Raw genomic sequence first — 17,226 nt, 5'->3', positions numbered from 1 at the left:
GGTTTCACCTAGCTGAGACTCTGGGTTCAATCCCAAGCAATGAGAGAAAAAATGTTGGGCTGGTGTGTAACTTAAGTTGTAGAATGCTTATCTAGTCAAAAAATTTAGATAAAATATATACTTAATATTAATTATCAAAATGATACTGGACATCAGTAGCTCATTCCTGTAATCCTAGCTAGAGACTGAGATGTGAGGTTCATGGTTCAAAGTGAGCCTGGTGAGAAAAGTTTATGGGACACCTATCTCCAACTAACCATCCAAAAAGTCGAAGTGAAACTGTGGTTCAAATGATAGGGCACTAGCCTTGAGCACAAAAGCTCAAGGGACAGTGTTCAGGCTCCGAGTTTTACCCTCAGCATTAGAACAAGAACAATAACAAAACAATCATATGAAAAAGAATGAATTAAGCGCCTGAAGATACAAAATTAAAACAATAGTGAATTAAAGCACACATCTTCCGGAATAATTAAAAAAACTTAGAACACTGAATTTTGATCAATATATTAAGAATCTGGATTTCTCATATGCTTTGAGTAGGAGCCAAAAATCAGACACCCACTTTGGGAAAAAATCTGGAAATTTCTTACAAAAAATATATACATATTAATTTATAATTCTGTATTTCTCTTTTGATATATATATATATATATATATGATAGAGATATAAAATTATATTGTCTACAAAAATTGATAAAATTTAAAATCTACAGATTTATTCTAGAATGAGTTCAATGTTTGGAGCATATTCCAGGCTGGGAGTGTGACTCACGTTGTTGAATGCCCTCTGGGCAAGCATGAGGCAATGAGTTCAAAGCCATTATCAACATTACCACCACAACAACAGTAAGTTCCTGAAGAGTACATTCTAAACTGTGCTCATTTATATGTGATGTTTTCAAAAAGTCTACATTCTTTTTAAAGTTAATTTTATTTGGTTGTAAAGGTGTGTACAGAGGGTCACATTTATATAAATAAGATAATGAGTACATTCTTGCCAAACATGGTTACACATTCATTAGTTTTTCTCCCACTATCCCTCCTCCTCAACCCCCAGAAAAGTCTAAATTCTAATCTTTCTTTTCATAAATCTCTTCTTAACCATCTAGGCACTATTATAAATAAAGATTTTATACATTCTTATGCCCTGTTTCAGACTGAGGCCCTGATTACAGACTGATGCCTATAATCCTGGCTATTGAGGAGGCTGAAATCTGAGGATCAGGGTTCACACAGCCAGGTAGGAAAGTCTGTGAGATACTTATCTCCGGTTAATCACCACAAAGCCAGAGTGTAGCTGTTCCTCAAGTGTTATAGTGCTAGCCTTAAACACTGAAAGCTCAGGGATAGCTACCAGGCCCTTAAAACTCCTGGACAGGCAAAGAAAAATATTATATTTTCTTAAGTAGTATCTATCACACTGGTATTCCTTCTACCAGGAGACCTTTTCAAAGGGATAGCTCGCTCCAAAAGTAAATTGTCCCTTATAAAAGTATCAAGAACCCACATCTTAGCTATGGTAAATAATGCTGCAATAAACATAGTTGTGCTGGTAGCTTTAGTATTGTCTTGTTTGTGATCATTTGGGTAAATGCCCAAAAGTGGGATTGCTGGGTTTTAGGGGAGCTCTATGTGGAGTCTTTTGAGGAAACCATACTACTTTCCAAAGTGGTTGAACAATTTTACACTCCCACCAACAATACAGTAGGGTTCCCTTCTGTTCACATCCCCTCCATCATCTGTTATTATTAGAGTTCTTGATTATAGCCATTCTAAATGGGATGAGGTGGTATCTCAATGTTGTTTTGATTTGCATTTCTTTTATGGCTAGGGAGGTTGATCATTTCTTTTTGTGTCTATTGGCCATCCTTCTTTCCTCTTCAGAGAAGCTTCTCTTTAAGTCTTTAGTCCACTTATTTATTGGACAGTTATTTCTTTGAGGAATTGTTTTTAGGGGATTTAATTTTTTGAGTTCCAGGTATATTTTAGATATGAGACCCTTGTCTGTTGTATGGCTAGTGAAGATCTTCTCCCAATCTGTGGGCTTTCTATTGATCTTGCTAGCTATGTCCTTTGCCATGCAGAAACTCAGCAATTTCATGCAATCCCATTTGTCTAACCTTTCTTTGATTCCAACCCAGATGCCCCTTGGTAGATGAATGGATCAAGAAAATGTGGTATATATACACAATGGAATTCTTTTCCTCCATCAGAAACAATGACATTGCCCCATTTGTTAGGAAATGGAAAGACTTGGAAAAAATTATATTAAGTGAAGTAAGCCAGGCCCAAAGAAACATAGGTCCCATGGTTTCCCTTATTTGCAATAACTAGTATATGTCTGAGACAAGCAGAAACAGTCAGATAAGTTGATGTTAGGTGAAAGGAACCCCAAGATAAGTTTCAAATGTTTTTTTTTCTTGCGAGTGTTTCTAACATATTTATAGGATGATTTCTTTGTTGCTTTGTATGTCCTCCCCCATGGCATAACTCCTGTTTTCACTGTATTTGATGTTGGTATAAAGGAAAGAAAAACAAATTGTTTAAATAGGGATACAGGTGAACCCACTACATCAATGAGATGTACAAGACGTTACGTCGAAAAACAACTTACAACTTCGGCCAAGGGTGGTGGTAGTGGTGTGGGGGGGGGGGAGCCGGGCGGGGAGAGGGCATGGATGTTAAGGGGAAAGAAAGGAGGAGGCAACAATGCTTGATAAGAAATGTACTGATTATCTTGCCCATGTAATTGTAACCCCTCTGTATGGTATTTTCACAATAATAAAATAAAATAAAAATAGTAATGTATATAAAAATAAAAACAAATGAAAAAAAAGTATCAAGAATCTCTTGAATCTAAGGTCTTAGGGGCCATACAGACAGCATCTCAGAGTAAAGTGTTTCATTCTGTAAGCTTTTTCTTTATCAACGCTCTTAAATTATCTTGTTCATAGTTACCATCCTGTTACCTTAACAACTAACTATATCAAAATCTATAGACTCTTAGACTCCGGAATCTCCAGTGAAAAGCTCTATTTTTTTTATATCTTCCTATCTTTTTCTCAACATTATGTCAATATGTTGTGAGGATTACACGATAAAGAAAATGTGGAAAGACTCTGAGGTAAAAGGAGTTCAGTCCATACAGAGTAAAGAGTATGCATTCAGGGAAGTGCAGAGCCTTATCATGGCTTATCACAGGCACTGAGACTGAATAGGTGGTTCAGAATGAGGACGGCTGATATTAGTAGACTAGGAGAATGGAGATTCTGCCTATCCTTTCTTGCCAGATTTTTCTTTTCTCAAATGAATCAAAGGATTGTAGACATGTCATGATTTTGGAGGAGCCAGGACTTAAGTTTTAGAAAGCTTTATAGACTAAGGACATTGCAAGGCGGCCAATATGAGATCTGTGTGAATAAATTTGAAGTGAAGTTCATCATAATTGTTTGTTGTTTTCTCAGTGTAACATTTATTGGACAAACACAGTAAGAAGAATGGAGATTACTTGTGTAGATTTTTGCAATTAAGTGCAATGGGTAACAGTTTTAATAAAGAAGATATAGAAATAATCCTCAGAAGATAAGAGCAGTAAGACATATATATATATATATATATATATATATATATATGTATGTATGTATGTATATATGTTTTCAATCTTAACTTCAAAATTTTGGGAGCTGGGAAGTAGTGGTTCAGACTTGTAATCCTAGCTACTCAGGAGAATGAGATCTGAGGATCACAGTTTAATGCCACCCCAGGCAGGAGAGTCCAGGAGACTTCATCTCTGATTAACCACCACTAAACCAGAAATGGTGCTGTGGCTCAAGGTGGTAGAGCTCTAGCCCTGAGCAAAAAACTCAGGGACTTCATCCAGGTCCTGAGTTCAAGCCCCACAAACCAACAACACAAAAGAGCTTTGAAACACATTTGCCAAGTTTTTATGTTATCACATATATTTCAAATTAATCATTAGTTTACTGAAAATATCATTTAATAATTTTTGCTCATTTCTTTGCTTGATAAAACACCACAGGACATATATAACTATCCAAATATCATTTTTGACTATCATTCCAATAATATTTTGAATGTTATTCATCTCTTTGAATACAATTGTGCATTGCAGAAGGTAAAAGAGATTTGGAAGCCTACAAATTTCATCTAACATTCCTTACAGCTCTTAGATCATGGAACATGGAAGTGTACTCCAGCTGAGTGTAATTCTGGGCAACAAGTGGATACAGAAGGTAGATTGATTAGTTAATTTTCTGTAAATTCAAAATTGACTTCATCTCTCAATCAGTCAACATGTCCAAGGTTTTAGTCTCTGTGGACTTGGACATGGGAGATCAATTAGAGGAAAGAAGGAATATCTAAGGCTTCATAATATAAGGTCCTACATTTCAAATAGAGAAACTTCTCTTTGTCCTCCATCAGGAGAACTTGATTGTTCAAACTATGAAATGTCTTATGTTTTATTCAAATAAGAAATACTACCTGAAGATGTTTTAACTTAGCGATATTGCAGTTATCTAGGAGAATGATAATGTTGTTTTTTATTCAACAGAAACAGAATGACTAGCAGCAAGAGCAGTGAGCAATGAAATCACAACCTGTCCTTGAGAAATTTTCTTCAGTGTTTTATCATAGCAGATGAGAGTTTAATTTTGATGTAGTTAGTGTTGATCATTGACATGATCTTATTGCATCTCTTGCAAGGGAAGACAACACTCTGATATTTAAACCCTTTAAAGGCTTCCTCATATTGTAAGCCAAGAATTTTGTGATTATAAAACTAATCCTTGACAAATACAAATTTGAGAACTTCATCCCAGGTGAGTTCAAATGAAATGAATGAGCTGATACATTTGGACTTTTTCCTAAGAGTAATTATTCTGGAGGTCTGAAAAGAAAAAAGTGCAGTTCAATGATTAGTTGTTAAAGCTAAGGGTAAACTTAAAATGAAGAGAGATAAGGTGAAACTTTCAGAATTCTACAACGTGTTACTCTCTACTGGATATCTCTGCACAGAAGTTTCTCAATGGTTAAGATATAGACCATATGTAAAAAATTAAAACCCAACAATGAAAAACCAACTGATGTTTCTTAGGATTTACTTTGTGCAGGATAGAGAAAGCTGATGGAGATTTGTGTTACCAGTCATGCTACGGTTCTGAGGTTGCCTTACCTGTTCAGAATAACAATTTGCTTATTAGTGTTGTGAAAATTATCTATACTCCTTCTTTAAATGTGTAACACTTATTATCATTGAAAAAATCAATTCAGAATACACTACTTACTGGACTTACATAAATCAGGTCCTTAGAAATGAAGTTTTGTTAACTACCAGTTTAGAAGCATGACTCTCAGAGGGTCAAGAAAAAGGTTCACTTCAGACCTACTTCGAATTTACAGAAATGATGTCTCCAAAAAATATAATGTAACCAGTATTGAAACCAATGCCATGCTTTTCCATGTAAAACTGGGTATGAGCTTCCTCTACCCAATGAAGAAAATTTCTGGGCAATGAAGAAATTGACCCTCAGTTTTTTTTATTGTAAAGATGCTGTGCAGAAGGGTGACAGTTACATGAGGAAGATACTGAATACATTTCTTGTCCAAGATTATTATCCCCTACTTTGTTTTTCTTCTACTATCCTTTCTCTCCCCTACTTCCCCTAATCCCTTTCCCCAGATGCCCCCTCCAAGTTGTAAAGTTCATTTCCAACAGTGTCTTGTAAGTATGACTGTTGCAATTGGGTCATCCTGTCTTTTTTTCAATTTTTTTAATTTAATACATTTTTTATTGTAAAAATACTGTACAGAGGGGTTACAGTTATATGAGCAAGGTAAGGAGTACATTTCTTATCAAACATTGTTCCTCCTCCTTTGTTTTTCCCCTACCATCCCTTCCCTCCCACCTCAACTACACCCCCCCCCCCCGCCTAAATGGTAAGGTTTGTTTTTCAACATAATGCGTGTACATCTCATTGTTACAATGGGTCAACCTGTATCCGTATTTAAGCGTTAAAACAATGTCTCAGATTCTAAAGGCTCTAAGTCTCAGACCTATAGCATCTTGAAAGGAGCACTATTACTCCACTGCCTGAAAATATGTGAGTTTTTGATTTAGGAATCAAAATAATCATTTCAGTAACTATTCTCACATCATCTTTCTGAAGTTATAAGTTCTAATTTGAGCATCAGCAAGTCTAAATGAATATATGGTCTCAACATGACGAGGCTATATAATATCTCAATATAGAACAAACTCAGTCTGGCCAGGACTTAATAAGTATCAGACTTCCTGTCATGTTTAAAACCAAGCTTCTTCCTTATAATTTAAACCTACATTAACAAAGGGATGAAGTAGGTACCCTCAGAGACTTGTCTCTTTATTTCCCAGATATATGCCAAAGATTGATTTGGGGAACCATTCTGTCATTTTTGTCAATATGAATAAAACACTCATTTTATACCTTGGCTAATATTGGAGTGATTTTGATAGTTAGATTGGTTGAGAATTTTCTTTTTTATTATTTTTTTTATTTTTTATTGTGAAAATACTGTACAGAGGGCTTACAATTACATGGGCACGATAATGAGTACATTTCTTATCAAGCATTGTAGTCTCCTCCTTTGTTTCCCCTTCCCATCCCTTCCCATCCTCCCCCCGCACCCTCCCCACCCAATATTTTCTTTATAATAGGTACTGTGTCCTGGAGTAGAGAACAAATGAGTTGTCAGTTACTTCCCTGTTGCTGATAGGTAATAAACTCTCCTGATGTGCCATACTTCCCAGGATTTCTGGACTTTGACTTTAAACACAGTCCAGTCCCAGCTGTTGCTATTCCTACTAACTAGAATTTTACACATACCCTCAATTACAACTCTCTTCTCACTCAGAACATCTGTAAGAGTTTGAGATACTTGCCTGGAGAGTCTTGCTCTCTAATATCTCATCTCACACAGAATGAAGTTCCAATCTATGTTTCTTCTTACACAAGTGTGTCTACCAATATAACAGTTCTCATGCAATGCTTTTCCCTTACTTTTCACTGAGTGTTCATTAACAGACCTTTTTTGGAAAAAAAAAATCTCCATAACATGGCTGGTGGAGGGCTCTAATCCAACTTCCATCCTTCCCTCTATATCATATTACTATGTCATACAAATCCCTAAGCAACAAAAAAATGAATATTTACCATTATAATTCTAATGTCCATATCACATGCTTAATTTGTATTAGACATTTCAGAATTATGTCTATTGTCGTGATTGGTGCATGTCAGCATGTACAGCAGGACACTACTAAATAAAAAAACCTGAAATATCTTTTGAAGTAATGATATCATACAAATTTAATCATTGCTTTGTTTTATATTTACCTAAATATTTATATTTATCATGAGATTATTTTCAAAATTTAAGGACCCAAGAATGTTTATTGTATATTCATTCCATATTCAAAAGTAATACTGATTGCACTATTCAGGTTAGTATGTGTTAATTACACAACTAACTATAAAACTTTATTCCTAATCATGTGTGATAAACTCTTTTTGGGACTGCACAGAGGTTAGTAAACTTTTTAAAGTACCACATGATTTACATTACTAGTTGTGAATAATAGCAACAAACTTGTGTTGTTATATGTTATTAGAAAATCAAGAATACAATATCATCACCCAAATGAGAGTCTTAGGCAGGCTATATCATCAGAACTTGCTTCTTACAGAAGAGTTCACACTTACAAAGTTTGAAAACTCATACAAAAATAAGAGAGGGAGTGATGGAAAACATGAAGTGGAAATGTAATGCAGATTTGAAACAATGAGTAAAAGAACAAATAAATTGCAGAATCCAGGTGACACAGATGAATATAATGGTAACAAAATTTTCATATTACAGATAAAATTTTCAAGACAAAGACAATGGAAATACAGAAAAATATTTAACAGGGACTTCAACTTATTCCTTTTCTTCTCATATTGGAGGTTTTACTTTGCATGATCCCTATCTTTTGTTTTGTGTATTTTAAATGGTAAAATCTATAGAAGTTTGTAAACAGGTGAGCATGTACACTACTGCACATACTACTTAGACAGCTGTACAACTGTTTCATGCTGCAGCCTATGAGTAGGAAATTGATCTGCCAAGCCAAAAAGAAGCAACATACGCCTGTTCCCATTACCATATGCCTACAGCTTCTGACCTGCTGAGAAGTGGGAAACCGAAGAAAGGTAATAGGTACACAGACACACATATAGCATTACTAAACAATTATGTAAAATAATGAGTAGAAATTTGTAGCTGCTTCATGGGCTTAAAACTTAATCGTTTCTAATTTTGTATGAGAAATTAGTTATTCTCAAGAGTAGACTATTTGACAATGAAAATATGAACACACTTTATGTTCTGGAAAAATTATATGAATTTTAATTGTTTGAAGAAGACTCGACAGAAGTCACTCTAAGATTCCAGTGTGTGTATGTGTGTTATAAGTATGGAATTGGGGGATATATATGCATATATATGAATAAGTATAGGTATTGTTAATTCTTATGTTTTAATCATACTTTATCATGTTAATATACAATTGCCATACAATTGTACCAATGTGAGAAACACAAAGGAAAATTCATTACTATTCAGTAACATTTATATGTGTAATTTACTTCCACAAAGAAGACAAAAATGTGTATGATAACCTATGTGAGTATATAATAAATTTTGATTTCTGTTTCAAATATGTGTCAATGGAGAAGAGAAAGTATTCAAATAACAATGGTATTCAAATGTTATTATATATTATAATAATATATATTATAGGATATACAATAACTCTTTAGCTCAATGGTAGTAATTTTAATTGAACATTTGTAAAAATGTGAAATGGCAAAGAAGTGTCTTTATGAACATAAAAGTTAAAGAATCAAAATGAAGGTCTAGTTTCTCTATCTAAAATAGGGTTATTTATGAAGAGATAACCAGAATATTAAAATGTAGAAACAGGAAAAGCTGCAGGAGACTTAGAAATAAAGCAGACAGAAGTTACAGGGTCACACTTTTAAGTTTCTGTTAAAGGGTTACTTTGGGGATTAAGGATATCCCAGTTTTACTCAGATTATAAAACTTGGCAATCATGAGTAAAAGGGCTTGGCCAGGAATTTATCTAGGCATAGAATGTATATCTTAGTTGTTTTTAAATTGTATTTTATAAGCAACAAGCAAATTTTTATATTTAATGACTTCTTTTACTTGCTGTGGTGGTACCACATACAAGGGATAAGAGAACATTGAGTTCAAATATTCAAATAAATTTTGAGAAAGCTACACTACAGTATAAGAGGCCAGGTACTAACAATGTCAGCTTGTTTTAATTGACTTGTTACATTTCCTACATGATTTCTTTTCATTTTAGTATATTTTTCAAGGAAGATTAAGGAAAATTTCATGGAGAAATGGAATCAAACTTCAAGTGATTTCATTCTGTTGGGGTTGTTGCCTCCAAATCGAACTGGACTGCTTCTCTTGCTCCTTTTCGTCTTCGTGTTCTTTCTAGCCTTGTTTGGTAACTCAGCAATGATACACCTCATCAGGGTGGATTCCAGGCTCCACACTCCGATGTACTTTCTCCTCAGCCAACTTTCCCTCATGGACTTGATGTATATCTCTACCACTGTCCCTAAAATGACATTCAACTATCTCTCAGGTCAAAAGAGTATCTCTTTCCTGGGGTGTGGAGTACAAAGCTTTTTCTTCCTGACTATGGCATGCTCTGAAGGCTTACTGCTGGCCTCCATGGCCTATGACCGCTATGTGGCCATCTGCCACCCACTCCACTACCCCATTCGCATGAGTAAAATGATGTGTGTGAAGATGATCATAGGATCTTGGATACTAGGCTCCATCAATTCCTTGTCACACACAGTCTATGCCCTTCACATTCCTTACTGCAAGTCTAGGGCCATCAACCATTTCTTCTGTGATGTCCCAGCCATGTTACCTTTAGCCTGTATGGACACCTGGGTCTACGAGTACATGGTGTTTGTGAGCACAAGCCTATTTCTCCTGTTTCCTTTCCTCGGGATCACTGCTTCCTATGGTCGGGTCCTTTTTGCTGTCTCTCGTATGCGCTCAAAAGAAGGAAGAAAGAAAGCTTTCACCACCTGTTCAACACATTTAACAGTGGTGACATTTTACTATGCCCCTTTTGTCTATACTTATCTTCGGCCTAGGAGTCTTCTTTCACCTGCAGAGGATAAGATTCTGGCTGTGTTCTACACCATCCTCACTCCCATGCTCAACCCCATCATCTACAGCCTGAGGAATAAGGAAGTCCTGGGGGCTATGACAAGGGTGTTTGGGATCTTCTTCTCTACGAAAAAATGATTGTCCCTGTTAATCTCTCTATTGTCCTTCTTCAAGCTGAGGAAAACTTGAAATATTCTGCCTAATCAAATTTTCAATGGTGTACATAATAGTATAATTAAATAGCACATGAAATAGATGACTTATTTATTTGTGATCTATGTGATCATAAATCTTATTTTTCATTCTGTTTTCAAATATGTGTTTGCATCTTTCTTAGAGAGCATTGAAGTGCGGACTGCCTACATTTCAAGTTTCCAATATACACAGGGGGGCTATTGTCTATTGTACTGAGTCAGAGAAATCATAGAATGTTTTAAGAAGTAAATGTATCCCACTAAAACCTGATATTACCTCCCCATACCTTAGAATGGCTATTATAAAAATATAATGATCAAATACTAGTATAGAAAGGAAGAAATGGAAACCCTTATGTACTCTTGGTTTAATATAATTTAGTATATCCAATATAGAAAAGGGTATGTGTCCTCAAATTTTGAAAATGAATATTCTGTGGGATCTGATATCTTCCTTATACTTAAAAAGGCATCAGAATGTAACAGAAACAACTGAATTCCCATGTTCCTTAACACATTATTCACAGACGCCAAAAATATGGAGTTATCTTTAATGTCCATCAGCATAATCAAATGTAGTGAATATATACTATGAATGAAATGCTATGTATCTCTAGAAATAATGGATTTTTGATATTTGTAACATTATGATTATGTTTTACAATTCAGCTAAATTATTATGTATCAATGTAGCATACTGAATATCCATGTATATGGTACATAAAATGAATTTGTGGTGTATAAGTAATGGGTTGTAAGATAGAAGGAAATGAACCAAGTAAGCATTCTGATTTGGTATTATTTTTTATTCTGTTCCATTTATTAAGAAAAAGAAGACATTGCCATGAAATCTAATATTACATATTGTTTAGTTTTGGTACTGTCCATTTATTATTTTGAATTGGGTTTGTATCATGATTACATTGTTTTAGCATTTGTATTGTTGTTTGTTTTTCATTTTACCATATTAACATTTTTTCAAGTTAAAAATAGGATGATAATTAAGAAAGATAATATATGGCTATCTGTGCAGAAGCTATTTAGAAAATTCTCACAATAAACTGAAAATGCTTTTTATTTTATTTTATTTTTTTTGAAAATGCTTTTTAACACCAGAGTCAAAGTGAAAGTGTATTTTTGGAGAATGACTATTGGAATGAAAATTAGCTCAAATTCTCCTTAGGTTAAAATGTTTTATGTTATCCTAAATTATTGATTACAAGTTGACTAAAACATAGACATAGACAAAGGTCCATCTCCATTACACTAAATCTGAAAATTTGGAGTTCTGGGCTAAGCCTTTATACTTATAAAATTTTATGAGCATGCCTCTAAGTCCACATTCTTGTTGGGTCTTCGTCCATCCCACAAAAGACGGACGGGGTGCCAGGAAAGGTAAGTGCGGCGCTCGCCCGATCCCTAGCCTCCCTCAGCCCAGGAGACAATCAGACACAGCGGGGAGCCAAATCCAGCAGGCAGAAAAACTCATTTATTAACAGAGAGCAGCCCCTTTTTAAAGACAAAGAGGGTGGGTGGTATGGTAAGGGAGGAAGAGGAACCAATCACTGTCAAGGTCACACCCTATCATTCACCTGAGCCTTCACAGGCTGGTTAGGTACTGATCAGAAGATCAATTGGGGTCTGCCCACTCTACTCTCTCCCAGAGCCATCTTTGCTGCCCATGTGCTCCACAGATTCCCCCTTTTTTGTTTTAATGACAGACCCATCTAACATAGTAATAAACATCTGTCCCACCACAGTTAGAAATGTCTGAAGCAGTTCAATTAATTCCTGGGCACCTGGTGTCTTTTAAGTAAGCCAGTTCCTTGTACGTGCCTTTAAGCTAGCACAGGAGTCAAGATGACCTTTGAGCTTTACTATCAGCTCCCAATTGCTCCCAACATCATCTCCCCCATCTTTGCTTAAAGAAGCGAACCCGCCTGTCTTAGGTTGGGTGGATCGCCTTGTCTGCCTTACCGTCATCGGGAACTTCTTCAGAGCGAAGCTGAAGGCCCTGTCTTAGGTTGGTCAGACTGACACCCCTTCTTACCCGTCTCTGGCTGCGATTCCTCTCGGGGGAAATTCATTCATCTGGAGCTTGATAACTGGCTGGCTAAGCTCATAAGAGTTTTGCAGTGCACGTATAACGCAAGGAAGGCATAGAAAAACCATCAGCTAAAGCATTCCCAGGCCAGGAAATGTCACTACTAGTTCTTTAACCTTAGTGAAGGATGGGATAGCAGTCTTTGCCACTTCAGAGTCCAGAGGTGGGGATTGTTCTAATCCAGCTATTTGCCTGTGGGGTTGGACAAAATCTAAGCTGGAAGCATAACAAAAGGTGGTTGTTTAACAATTAAGTATGAATTCAATGCTGTTATACAAGCAATTAGTACAAGAACAATTAAAGCAGGTAACATTAAAATAATTAACTCCTAAAAAAATATTAAATAGTCCATAGGGTGGTGATCAAAAATGAAGGTCAGGCAACCAGGTCGAAGGGACAGCTTCTCTTGTGGTGCTCCTGATGATTTCTGCATTGCCAGCGTTGATCACTGCCCAGGTCACTCGTTGAGGTTGATGCAGATTCCATAGGGCCGTTCACAGGATCGGGAGAGTCAGGACAGCCAACAACTGGAGTATCGCCATCTGCAATTGTTAGAGAACACAAGAGCTTCTCAAGGGCTGGTTGCCCTTGGGGATGGTTAATGATTGTCTTTCTGGCTTTTGTCTTTAGCTTATTTTTGGGCATCCTCCTGTATAGAGGAAATGGGTAAAAACTTAAGGTTCCTGGCAGGGATCCAAATGGGAGCGGACTCTCCTATGGGGAAAACGTATCCAAATCCCCTGCCCATAGTAACTAGGGGGTCAGGTCCTCTCCATTGTTGTGTCAGGGGGTCCTTCCACCTGACTTTCACTTGGGGCTTAGGGTTTAGTTGTCCCCAGTGCTTCTGAAATCTGGATTCAGTTGCCCCTTTTGAAAAATTTAAGATGTTAATAGTAAACAAAGCTATCTGTAACTGTACATGGGGGCTAACTCCCATTTTTTGTTTTAATAATTGCTCTTTAAGACATTGATGATTTCTTTCTATAATTGCTTGGCCTTGGGGATTATAGGGAATTCCTGTAGTATGATTAATATGCCATTTGTCAAAAAACTCTGACATTGCTTTGCTAACAAAACAGGGTCCATTATCGGTTTTAACTTGTGCTGGTAGACCCAAGGTGGCAAAGCATTGAAGAAAATGTGCTTGTGAATGTTTAGTTCTTTCTCCTGTATGTGCTGTGGCCCAGCATGCTCCTGAGTAGGTATCTATAGAGACAAAGATATATTTAAACTTACCAAAGGCCAGGAAATGAGTGACATCCGTTTGCCAGAGGACATTAGGTTTAAGGCCTCTGGGATTTACCCCCGGGGGTTGTAACAGGGGTACTTTTAAGAAAGGCTGGCATGTTTTACAGGTATGTACTATCCTTTTAAGGTCCTTCACAGGAATCTGAGGAAATCTATGTTGAAGACCTCTCCAATTAATATGGGTTAAATCATGCAAACAGGTAGCCTCTTGTAATGTTAATGCTTGTGGGCCAGTAGCTAACTGGTCCGCCCACTTATTGCCTAGGGAAAAAAACCCAGGAAGTTTTGAATGCCCTCTCAAATGTTGAATATGAATAGAGGCTCCCCGCCCTTCTAATAGGCCCTTACGGGTAACCATAAGGGGGGAAATAGGGTTTTCATCCAGCTTAAGATGTGCCTGGGGAATATGAGGGAGCAAGTTAATCATATACAGGCTATCAGAATACAAATTAAAGGGTTTTTGAATGTCCTGAAGAGCCATAATTACGGCCAGCATTTCCTTATATTGTGTTGACCCTTGACAAGGTTGAAATCTTTGTTGGCTTGGGGTCTTTTGTTGCTCCTCAAAGGCTGCATATGCAGAGCCCGCTGTACCTCCGTCAGTAAAAACATGAAGGGCGCCAGGAATAGGCATAGGAGAAAATAGAGATGGTATTTTGAGGGGAAGTCGCCATAACATGACAGTCCATTTGGATGGCCCATAATGGTAGTCAGTTTGGCCTAGAAACCCCTCCAAGGAGAGAGCAAGACAGGCATTGGCTCGAGTGAGCCACTCAACGTCTGTCATCCGAAAAAGAAAAACAATGGAGTGAGGGTCAAGGCCATAATGCCTTGCGTCCTTCCCTTCACAATAGCATCTGCAAGTTGGTCTGCTTGAGAGTACACCCGAGGCGTGCCCCCCATGGGAGTGTGAACCCACTCTAATGGCTCCCCATTTTGAGTTAAAACTGCAGATATTAATGTAACCCCTGCAAACAACCAAAGGGAAATGGGCTTACTGATAGAATACCTCTTTAGAGAAACTTTATCCAGGGCTTTTTGGAACTGCAAAAATATTGCCCTATGGCTGTCTGTAATTATAATAACTTCTTGTGGCATCCTATCTTTTAGCAGGGCAAATAAGGGCACAAGACTATCTTTAGGGACAGAAACCCATGGCAACAGCCAATTGATTTCCCCTAAAAGACTCTGAAGTTGGGTTAAGGTTAGAGAGGCTGGAATATCCAGCAAAGGCTTAAGGGGGCTGGCCTGAGTCAAGGTAAGGTGGGTCCCGAGCACCTTAAAAGGAGCCACCTTTTGACTTTTATTAAGGGCTATGGTAAAACCCCTCTTTTTTAAATATGTCCAGAACCTGGGCCAGAAGGCCCTCCAAGCAGCTTGGGTCTTGGTGCCCCAGAATTATATAGTCCATGTAGGCATAGGCAAGGGAGGTATCTGAACCCAGCACAGGCTCAAACAGTGTAGCCAAGTATTGTTGGCAGAAGGCCAGGCTATTGGCTATACCCTGTGGCAGCACTGTCCATTCAAACCTCTGATGAGGCTGGGAAAAATTAAGAGAAGGTATAGAGAAAGCAAACTTCTCGCAGTCATCTGGATGCAGAGGGATAGAGAAAAAACAATCTTTAATATCAATCACAACCAAGGTATATTCTGAAGGTATAGCAGGAGTCCAGGGCATGCCTCTTAGGGGTGTTCCTACTAGCTCCATCCTTTCATTTCCCTGGTCTTGGAGCATCCGCCAAGCCCCGGAGGCTTTTTGAATAACAAATACGGGTGTGTTCCAAGGACTTATAGAAGGACGGATATGCCCAAGGCTTATCTGTTCCTCCACCAGAAGGTGGAGGGCTTCAGGTTTAGGTTTGGTCAATGGCCACTGCTCCACCCAGATTGGGCTTCCCGGCTTCCACCTAATGGGAGGTACCCGGGGGGCAGTGGCCTTTAGGATTGGGGGTGCACCCGAGCGGGCCCCCTATGTTCTTCTCTGTAATTATGAAAGTTAAAAAAAATCCCTTTCCTTAAATCCCTCTCCATCCTGTTTAAGCCTTTGTGCTTCTTCCCCATCCAGGATATCATCATATGATGCTCGATGGTCTGTAGTGACCACGGCATCCATTTGTCTTAGCATATCTTGCCCTAGTAAATTGGCAGTGAGGTTCTTCACCACTAAAGGGCGTATCTTTCCTTGTTCTCCATCTGAGCTAGTCCATGTCATAAGGGAAACCGTTTCTTTGGTCTGGGAGTTGCCCCCTACCCCCAATATCGGGGGCCCAGGTGCAAGCTTCCAGTCCCAGGGCACTTCCTCCTCCCTGAGTATGGTTCGGTCTGCCCCAGTGTCAATTAAGCAGTGAAACCTCTTTCCGCCTATGAGAATACTCATTTTAGGGCGGAGTCCATCCACCAGGGGGATGGTCCAATGGACCTGGGCTGCCCTGCCATGAGGCTGCCTGGGCCTCACAGCAGAGGGGGTTCCTCCTTGAGTTAACGGGGCTAGAGGATGCCCCTCCCCAAGTTTAAAGACTTCCCCTCTAAATCAAACTTGTATCCCTCCATGCCCCTGGGGCAGGATGTAGGGGGCGGTTTGCCCTCAGGCCAGTTGGCGGGGGGGGGGGGGGGGGGTTGGGGGGGTGGGGGGGGTGGGGGTGGGGGGTTTGTTGTAAACAGTCCCTCTTAAAGTGCCCCTCCTGCCTGCATTTAAAACAAGTCCCTCTTCCCGATAGTCTTGGGGTTTCTTGGCCCTGGGCTGCCAGCGCCTGAGTAATAGCCTCAGTCATTGTAAACGCCTGAGCCTGTAAAGCTAAAGCTAGTGATTGGGACTGGTGATGTTGCATTCCCACATCCTGTGAGGCCACCACCCATCTGCTCAGGGAACTCTCTCTCAATCCCACGCAGGCTATGCGGTGGTCTGCATTCATCCCTTCCCAGACCAGCAGCTTAGTAATAGATATCACTGGTTGAGCCTGCCGGTTACTCTCTGCCCGCACTCTGCATTCCTCCTTAAAGAAAGCACACCATTTAATAAACTGAGAACTAGTAAGAATGGCTTTGGCCACATCCATCCAGTCCTTAGGGACACAAGGGTGATAGGCAATGTCTTGTAATAGGGTCTGGGCCCAGGGAGAGTTTGGGCCATCCTCAGCCACCGCCTTGCGGAGCTCTTTAAGATCCTTAGCTTCCCATGGATACCATTCCAAGGGCCTGTTAGCTCCTGGTGCCAGACTGACTGGATACACTTGGGGAAGCCAATCTTGTGACCGAGAGTCTGGGCTCTTGGGTGGCCCTTCCTTTCCAGGGCTCTTTGGTGGCCCTTCCTTTCCAGAGGAGGTCTCCGAGGAGGTTACTTCCCCGGCCCTCGGCCCCTCCATAGAAGGCTGGTAGGGGTCTGGGTCTTGCAAGTCCCTCTCGCAGGTCTCGTAGGGC

General features: G+C 38.8%; 1 protein-coding gene across 1 annotated transcript; it reads left to right on the top strand.

The window, feature by feature from the left end:
* Positions 1–9,462: 9,462 nt before the first annotated feature.
* On the top strand, positions 9,463–10,401 carry LOC138835623 (olfactory receptor 2L13). Its single transcript, XM_070034091.1, has one exon. The coding sequence runs from the start codon at positions 9,463–9,465 to the stop codon at positions 10,399–10,401; it is 939 nt and encodes a 312-aa protein (XP_069890192.1).
* Positions 10,402–17,226: the final 6,825 nt, after the last annotated feature.

This window comes from Dipodomys merriami, unplaced genomic scaffold, assembly GCF_024711535.1.
Source record: "Dipodomys merriami isolate MVZ:Mamm:240054 unplaced genomic scaffold, mDipMer1.0.p SCAF_24, whole genome shotgun sequence".
Classification (NCBI taxonomy): Eukaryota; Metazoa; Chordata; class Mammalia; order Rodentia; family Heteromyidae; genus Dipodomys; species Dipodomys merriami.
The sequence above is the reverse complement of the archived record's forward strand: the minus strand, read 5'-3'. Positions and strand labels throughout refer to the sequence as shown.